At 39.2% G+C, this 9,754-nt stretch overlaps 1 protein-coding gene across 1 annotated transcript; it reads left to right on the top strand.

Annotated features, from left to right (window-relative positions):
* The first annotated feature begins 246 nt into the window (after positions 1-246).
* On the top strand, positions 247-9,151 carry TSPAN33 (tetraspanin 33). The gene is made up of 8 exons (XM_053464887.1): positions 247-814; positions 3,111-3,168; positions 4,002-4,129; positions 4,501-4,575; positions 5,130-5,225; positions 7,063-7,191; positions 7,948-8,109; positions 8,515-9,151. Exons 1-8 carry the CDS (start codon positions 710-712, stop codon positions 8,614-8,616), a joined length of 855 nt encoding a protein of 284 aa, XP_053320862.1. The 5' UTR covers positions 247-709; the 3' UTR covers positions 8,617-9,151.
* The last annotated feature ends 603 nt before the right edge of the window (positions 9,152-9,754 follow it).

Raw genomic sequence — 9,754 nt, 5'->3', positions numbered from 1 at the left:
CAAATTATTATTGGGTTATATGTGTGAATTTGCGTTTTTTTGTCGTAAAAAAATACAACTTAAAGACAGCACTAGTGCAAGAACGATTGCATAAAAGGGGTTAAATATCTGGATCTATACAGATGTCACAGCACAGCACGCATAAACCTGTTAGCAAGGAGATAAACACCAGGGAAATGTATTTGCATAACCAATTCATTTTACACAAATCCAACGTTAAATCAGCTTTCAGGAAGCGATTCGAATTCGATTTTATTGACGCCCTGCCTGTCAAACACTCGGTGCCATGCAATCCGCCACTGCCCTTTACAGGTGTACATTCCTTCTGTGCCACTGCATCGTGAGTGACAGCAGCTCAGGCCAATCAGCACGACAGGCTGCCGAACTCTACCAATCAACAGGTGGCTAACGAGGGGCCGCTTTGGAACGTGAGCCCAAGCTGCGGTTACCAGTGACCTGCCTCAATGGCAGGCGGTGTGTAGGGGCGGTGACAGTGTGGAGCTAACTCTGTTCCCTCACACTCCCCGCGGGAACGTTACGTATAAATATTTACCCGTAGTCTCATTCCATTAATCCCAGCCGGGGGTTATTCTGTGCATACGGAATTCTATTGGCTGCGCCTTTGCTAGTATGTCCCCAGGACCTTTGCCACAGTGAGCCCCCAAAGGTGCGGTGGGGCAGTATCGGGCTCCCTGTGTGGAAATCAGCCATGGCCAAGAAGAGACACCCTCCTGATGTAAGGAGAGCTGAGGACTTCTCCTTTGTGAGCCCTGTGGTAAAATACCTCCTGTTCTTCTTCAACATGCTGTTCTGGGTAAGTTATAGCCGTGTTTATTATACGTTTTCACCTTCCACTGGTGGGCAGGATCACACTTCACTATATCTCCTGGCCTAGACCTGGACATTACACTGCATGAGATGACATTGTATGTATTTGCAGCTTGGAGCACTGCAATCTATTTTATTGGTAAGAGAATATATAAATACATGTATATAAAGCCATCACATTGGGCTGCTATGTGATCTTCTTTGCTGGGTAGTTTAATAATTAAACAGAGGTAACTTTGCTGAGAGCGTAGTGGCTTCCGTAATATAACAAAACGTTGTAGCGTTCACTAAAGGGCAAGAGTTGAGGTCCAGCCAGCCCCCTAGCGTGGTGGAATAGTAAAAATTTAACCAATGGTAACGAGCCTGCAGAGCCCGTCTTAGGACCTTTGGCCAGCATTTTTTGGACTCCCATCGCTGGATGTGGTTAAAAACCTATGCAAAGGTGATACATGTTTATTGGAATAAAATAAAAATATTAAAAGAAAAATCATACTTTTGTTTAATCCGATTGGTTGATTTGGAAAATAGGGGTGGGGTTGAAATGCAGTTGTTATTTTGTTTGGACAGCTACCTTCAGTATTATTTCAAATTAATTTTGGTAGCGCTTTTGACAGTATTTTAGATCAGTACTAATTTCATAGGATAGCTGTTAGACCTCTGACTGTACAGAAATTCTGGCCTATCGAAATAAAACCAAGTTCAACTCAATAATAAGGATGTTGTTGAAATATATTTTCACCAAACATAGGTGAGAGATATGCAAAGTTTACAGCTTTAGTTAGGGCAGTATGTTTGGACATTGAGAGCCGGGCAATTTTTATTTCTAACTGCTGCATGCCAGCCTTTGATAGATGGAACTTGGCATTATACAGAAACCGTTCACTGCTAGAAGTATGAATGTATGAATTCATTATGGAAATGTATGAACTTATACATACTACCAGACACCAGATGTCAATAACAGGCCTGAAATGACTGTCCCGAATTGAGAAATTGTATCCCTGCTAGATATTCCACAGTTAACGGTAAGATGTATTATTCGAAAGTGGAACTGTTTAGGAACAGCAGCAACTCAGCCAGGAAGCGGAAGACCACGTAAAGTCACAAAACAGGGTCACCGAGTGTTGTGGCGCATGGTGCGCAAAAGTCGCTAACACTCTGCTGAATTATAGCTGAAGCGTTCCAAACTTCCACTGGCATTAACATCAGCACAAAAACCTGTGCGTCGGGAGCTTCATGGAATGGGTTTCCATGACAGAGCAGCTGCATGCAAGCCTCACATCACCAAGTACAATGCCAAATGTGGGATCGAGTGGTATAGAGCACGCCGCCACTGGACTGGAGCAGTGGAAACGTGTTCTGTGGAGTGATGAATCGCGCTTCTCTGGGTTTGCCGAATGCCAGGAGAACGTTTCCCATCTGGCTGCATTGTGCCAACTGTAAAGTTTAGTGGAGGAGGGGTAATGGTATGACTGTGGCCCTGTATGACTGTGGCCCAGTTCACTAAGCAAGCTACATAAAGACATGGTTGGTTAAGTTTGGTGTGGAAGAACTGGACTGACCCGTACCTCATTGAGCATTTTTGGGATGAACTGGAAGGGAGATTCTGAATCACGCCTTCTCATCCAACATCAGTGACTGACCTCACAAATGCTCTACTGGATGAATGGAAAACGACAGAAACACTCCAATGTTGTGGAAAGCCTTCCCTGAGTCTGTAAAGTGGAGTCTGTAAAGGGGGGACCAACTACATATCAATGTCCATGTATTTAGAATGTGATGCCATAAAAGCCCTTGGCTACTGTGAACTTCTGGCTACTGACCTTGGCTTGTGTAAACAACGCTCTTGTCCAGTTGTTCCCTTTGGATACTGACATTGGCTACTGTGACCATCCAGCTACTGACCTCTCCTCTCTTTGGAACCTGTTTCTCTGTACCTTGCCCTGCTTGTTGTGAGGGGTGTTATGTACCCTGTCACTTATTGTAGGTATGTTGGGGGCATGGCCTACCTGCTGTAGATTCCACCTCAGAACCCTTTCGGACCACAAAGGTTCTAACACCAAGCTGGTTTTCAGAATTTTGCTATGGTTATAGCAAACATGGTGTTATGGCGAAATACGTTTGTGAAATCATTTCAGTTTTGTTCACTTTGTTGTACAAAAAAATAAAACCCTACAAAATATAGCCAACCTTAAATTATGTATGGATTTGTCTCAGTCTGTCGATTTGAGTTTTGCCATACCCCATACTCATGTAACCACATTCCTATCATGTCTCTCCAGGTTATATCAATGGTGATGTTGGGAATTGGTGTTTATGCACGAATTGTGAAACATGCTGGTGAGTAGCTTGCAGTAAACAGTGCTTGCAGTGCCATCTTACCTAAATATTTAGCACTTTAAATAGGAAATATGTTTATTCACTGAATTATCTGATACACTTAAGAACACAGTGTGCAAGGAGGAGAGTAGTTGGTACATTGTGTTGTGTGCAGGGAGGAGAAGGGTCTGCTAGATGATGTGTGTTTGAGGGGCTTTTGCATAGTGTTGTGTGCAAGGAGAAGGGCTGCTGATGGTGTATTGTACAGGAGGAGGAGAGGCTGACAGATAGCGTGGGTGGGAGGGGACTACTGGATAGTGTTTTGGAGTCGGGAGGCTGCCATATTATGTTGTGTGCAGGGAGGAAAGGGGCTGCTGATATTAAGTGGGAGAGGAGAGGGGATGCCACACAGTGTTGTGTGCAGAAAGGAGAGCAGCAGCCAGCATGAGTAATATATGTCTGACAGCAGTATGGGTATAAGTCACAGTGTTAATCACTATTTTCACACAGTTTTGTAAATTAACATTTTATCATCCAAATTTACCTATTCACTACTTACCCCTAATCCTGCAGGATCATTTCCTTTGTTTATCACAAAAGAACTTGAGAGGTTCTGTCACATTACTGAAATCACACTTACTTTTCAAACATTAGTTCATCTCCTTGGTGAAGAAAAGTTGCAAGTAGCTGTTTATCTAGATTGTGAGATCCTTTGAGCAGGACCATCCTCACATGTTTCTTATATATTACTTCTTGTGTCCTGCTTACCCATTCTGCATATGATGGCGCTATATAAAACAATAATCTATCGTTATTGATAACTGCTGTAATGTTGTGTGAACCCCCTCCTCCAGAGGCTGCCATGGCCTGCCTTTCTGTGGATCCTTCTCTACTCCTTATTGTGGCTGGAATTTTGATGTTTCTTATCACTTTTTTTGGCTGTATTGGGTCTTTACGGGAGAACATATGCCTCCTTCAAACCGTGAGTACTGCTACGTTATTTGCTGTTAAAAATATGGAGAACCAAATAAGGGAAATATATTCACAGATGTTTGCAAGATAGATTAGTGACTGCATCCAGACATTGATTTTACCCAATGCCTTCTTATAAACACACATCATATGTTACAAACAAATGGTTGTGAAGGCAATTCTTTGTCAGCGTTCTGAGCACCATTATTAACATTAATTAAATCTATATGAACATTGTACCACAATGTTTAGGTTTTATTAAAATATCAATGCTCCCCCGCTTCTTACATAGGTTGTTGAAAACATGTAAGATGAATGTGTCATAAGAGGATTATTTTGGGTAATATGTAATTTGTCTTTTTTTTTTGCACCTCTCCACAGTTCTCCATTTGTCTTACACTTATCTTCCTGCTGCAGCTGGCTGCAGGAATCCTGGGATTCGTCTTCTCTGATAAGGTGAGTTTAGAGGCGTAACCTGCACATATGTTGCATTACGTGAACTCAAAAGCCACAACCAAGCAGTGCTACACATATTAACAGAGAAAGCTTCACAGAGCTGTGAGATGTCTGTCCTCTGTTTTAGTAAAAATAGGTATGTCTTTACCCATACATGCATGCTTATCTATCTATCTATCTATCTATCTATCTATCTATCTATCTATCTATCTATCTATCTATCTATCCACTATATGGACAAAAGTATTGGGACATCTGATCATTACACCAACATCGACTTTTATAACATTGCATTCTAAATACATGAATATGTATTATATATATTATATATATATATTACTGAATTATAGAGACTGACCAAAATACTCTAGCTTGTGATAATGTTCAGGTCACTCTTTTGTCCCACTTTAAGATCTTCTGAACCATGGCATATCATAAGCAGTCTTTTTAATAGTGATACATTATTGTCTTGTGGCACCTTCCCATCTTAGACTCAGATTTTTGTCTGCCTTGGTAAACTAAGGACATATAGGCATAGATTATATATTTTGCAGGCTCGTGGCAAAGTCAGTGAAATGATCAGTAATGCCATTGTGCATTATCGAGATGACCTGGACCTGCAGAATCTTATAGACTTTGGCCAGAAGGAGGTGAGTATTTACAACCACTTACATTCCAGTAGTAATGTATGTATTTCCCAGTAAACATGTTTCAAAAGGTCTATGTAATTTCTATTGTTTATAGAATGAAATTGGTATTTTCATTTGCTCTACATACTGTATACACTCCATTATCAGGCCTGGAAAATATCCCTCAGACTTATTGGTCAGGGGGAAAAACTTACATGCCCTCTCCTTAGTGTTGTACTATTCCAACAAAACACTTTTTATTTTTTGTATTACATCTAGAGCACACTACGTAAAACTCTTTCACTCACTCACTCTGACTATGTTACCACATTCAGGGAACACAACTACCGCCCCATGCACTCAAAATCTTTTTACCTTCATCCTTAATCACTGTTTCAGCCAAAGGGATGCACAAACACCCAGATCACTCTCAGCCAAAATGATTTATAGCTTATTTGATTATTCAGTTGGATTTATATGTTAAATATCGTGACTATTGAGCATGTTTATTATTTTTATAATGATATTTTCCACCATTACTCTCCCGATCACTTTACATAAGGACAATTTATCCCTAGTCCTCAAGGTCCTACCAGGTAACCTTTCCCTGTTTCCTTTTCTCCCTTGCCCCTTTATTCCTTACAGTCTGAGGGGAGAGGCTGCTAATACTGCAAGATGCTGGGGAGTCATGATTCCCATCATGCTCAGCCACACAACAGCATTTTAGTAAGCTGACTTAAAAAGAGGGTTAAAACGTTATAATTATTAACCCTTTCAGTCCTGGGGATTTTCATAACTAAACTTTTTTTAGTTGCCATTTTTTAGTTTAACATTTGTTAAACCATGATTCCCCTTTTCCAAATTTGATGAACCTGCACATATAATACATCATTTTGTTCAGGAGAAGTAAGGCCTTAAAATATAATAATTATTATTGCTAATAAGCAATAATAATAAGCAATCTTCTTAAATTTTCTTGTATATTGTAGGTGCCATAGCTGAACAGTGACCCAATTAACGTCCAGCTACGTTTCCAGTGCAGTAAAGCTCAAGATGCTTTTGAGAATCTCTCATACATTTTTATCACCTAGTTTGGCTACTAGCAGGCTTCTGTTATTTTGTAATACTGTGACTGTCTTTATAAGTATTACATTTCACTGGTTGAGATAGCAACATTAGTCATATTCTGCAATGATTATTTATATTTACCTCTGACTATGGTACAGTTATATTGTAGGATGTAATTTATGACAGCGATATATACTCACATTATACTACTTCACTTAAAGTATTCAGACCAGTATACTTAATATTGATTCCAAGCTTCTTTCTGAAGGAAGTTACTTGTCAGTATATCTTTGATAGACAGTCAAAAAATAAGGCATTAGGCGATATATATATATATATATATATATATATATATATATATATATAGTACTGATAACTCAACACCTCAACACCATTCAGTAATGAGCACGGGCTTTAAGTACCCAGATTTCTGCTTTAGCATGCTCCCTGTCATAAAACCCCCCAATAATGGAATAGCACAGTGAGTGTTGAGTTACTTTATTTTGTTTTATTTGATAGCAAGCACTATCTTGGATTTGGAGGGCTTGTGGATCTTGTTGTCATATCATTAGAAATTAGCATATATGTTTTATTGGGCTGTGGAGAATTTCTCATAAGAAATGTATGCTTTTAGATATGCTTTTAGATTACAAGACACATTTATTGTCCTTAATGCTTTGGTACATTTTCAATCATATTCTATTATCAAGCTGCCTACTGAACGTGATTGTTTGACGTGTTATAGTGATTTCTCTCATTTTGTCCCAAATACCAACCCTCCTGGCGCCAGTTCAGCTGCTGTGGGGGCATTTCCTACAAGGACTGGTCCCAGAACATGTACTTCAATTGCTCATCTGAGAACTTCAGCCAGGAACGCTGCTCAGTACCATACTCCTGCTGCCTAAACGAAGAGGACCAGGTGGGCCCTTAAGCATGTATAATATGATTGTACATACAGGAGATTATTGTGCTAAATGAGGAAAAACAGCCTCCAGCATGTTTACAAAATGTTATGTACACTTCATTGCACAGATTGTCAAATTAGCTGTCTAAAATGTAGAGACAATCTATAACAAATATGCATAAAAGTTCAAAAGAGAATGGATGGATTTGTCAAAAATACAAATTGCATTTTGTAACTTGAAAATCGTTATTGGTACACCTCAAAAAGGATCAATTGACATCTTGCATATCTGACCTAAGACACAGATTAAAATATACTGACTTTCATTTTGGGGTTTATTTTTAGAGCCAATACATTCTTGTTTACGGAGTGGAAAATGCCTCCTGACTGGGTTCATTCTTCCAAATATCTGGCTATGCACACCCTCAATGCATTTCCAAATGCTGCTGGGTTCAATATGGCACACGCAGTAGAGGGACTCTAGAAAGTTTGGGATGTGTATCAATTCATCCTAAAGAATTTATGTGTAAAAAGGGATTTCAAAAGGGGAAGATTAGATAAACTAATTTTTTTTTTTTAAGTTTTTTTTTGCTGTCATTGTAGGTGTATCAATTTTTGTAATGCCATTTTCTATAATGACAGCTTTAGTTTTGTTTGCTTCATGGGTTCTTTGAGCAAACAGTTTCTTTGGTATATTGTATAACCATAAGCTGTATGATTGTATTTGCTTTATTAGTGGTGTGCTCTAAATACCTACTCTAAACTCTTTAGGCTGTCATCAATACGATGTGCGGACAGGGCATGCAGGCACTGGACTACAAGGATGCAAAATATTACATACACACCAGTGGCTGCATTGACAGACTGGTTAACTGGCTGCATAGTAACCTTTTTCTGCTGGGAGGAGTAGCTCTGGGCTTTGCCATACCGCAGGTAATGTAGCTATATTGAAAGAGCAAGGATGACTGTACTGTTCCATGTTTTATCCCTTATATTTCAAAGATGTTTTACCCCATTATATGTTGATATAGGTTGTTACTGATTTACACCTTTTCATGTAGTTACAATTTTGTGGTGCATAATTTTGGTTTTTGTGGCATGGAACAGCCTGATTTACAAATTATCTTTCTTACATTAACCATGAATGTACCTTTTGGTTATTTTTTATTTACACTGCTTACACTGTGGCTTAGATATAATTCATAAAACGTGTTAAATGGTTGCAAACGTGGAGGGTTTTCAGATAAATAAAGCATTGAAAACCCAAACCACAAACCTAGTACTTTTAACTTGCCTTTTTTTAACAGTATTTTTTGTGTTGTTTTTGTCTCTGGAAAGCTGGTTGGATTTCTGCTCTCTCAGATCTTGATTGCCCAAATCCAGGACCAGATTAAATTACAGAGATACACCCAGCAACATAGTTCAGATCCCTGGTACTAAGATACCGGTAAAGGGGTGCATCACATGCTCCTGGGAAGCAAGAACTACACATCTATCCGGAAACCGGATGGAAATGAAAACTCCTACACAGTCACACCGCTGTCATGAAATGGAGCTGGAACACACTTCTCACGAAAAGTGCCTGGAAAAAAACATTGTATTTAATGAAGTGAAATTGACATTTTAACCTTAATTGAACACTGTGAGTAACTTTTCCAGTATGGAGGGAAATAACAACCCATTGTACTTTTATCTAGAAACTAGATGAAAAGATGTTATTTTTGGTATGAAAAGAATTTACATGTTTCAATGTCTCTTTGTTTATGTTTTCTTAATTCAAATTACAAGAATGTGACGACAGGCATGAAATACTAGATCTCTTACATTTTCAATTATTTCCTTTTCTATCTGAGGTGTGCAGGAATCTTACCTGGCCTTTCAGCACACCTGGCTGTTACACTGTCCATTTTGTAAATAGTTTATCTTTCACTTACACATATGTTAGCAGTCATTAAATTTATTTATATGAGCTATCTTTAAAGTTCTGTTTTTGATCAGTACTGCTTGATCTAAAAGCTAAAACCTGTTTTACCTTGCATAGTTGGACTCAAATAACACAATGGGCAAAACACGCATGCTTGGCTAGTTGTTAATAGTCCTGGAAATCCTTGCTTGTTGGACATCCCATTTCAAAACCATGGGCATTAATATGGAGTCTCCCGTCTCTCTTTTGTGGGTATAGCAGCCTCCACTCTTCTAACAAAGGCTTTCCACAAGATTTTGTAGTGTGTCTGTGGCATTTATCTGGCACTGATGTTTGACGAGAAAGCTTGTGATCAGTATTCCAATTCATCCCAAAGGTGTTCAGTGGAGTTAAAGTCAGGGCTGTCTGCAGGCCACTCGAGCTCCTCCACACCAAACTTGTCAAACCATGAATTTATGGACCTCGCTTTGTGTAGAAGGGCACAGTCATCCAGGAACAGGAAAGGGTCTTCCTCAAACTGGTGCTACAAAGTTGGAAGCATTCAATTGTTTAAAATCACTTTGTGTGCTGTAGTATTAGCATTACCCTTCACTGGAACTAAGGGGCCTGAAAAACATCCCAAGAACATTATCCCTCCTCCACTAAACTTTACAT

Source organism: Spea bombifrons, chromosome 4 (assembly GCF_027358695.1).
Source record: "Spea bombifrons isolate aSpeBom1 chromosome 4, aSpeBom1.2.pri, whole genome shotgun sequence".
Taxonomy (NCBI): domain Eukaryota; kingdom Metazoa; phylum Chordata; class Amphibia; order Anura; family Pelobatidae; genus Spea; species Spea bombifrons.
The sequence above is the reverse complement of the archived record's forward strand: the minus strand, read 5'-3'. Positions and strand labels throughout refer to the sequence as shown.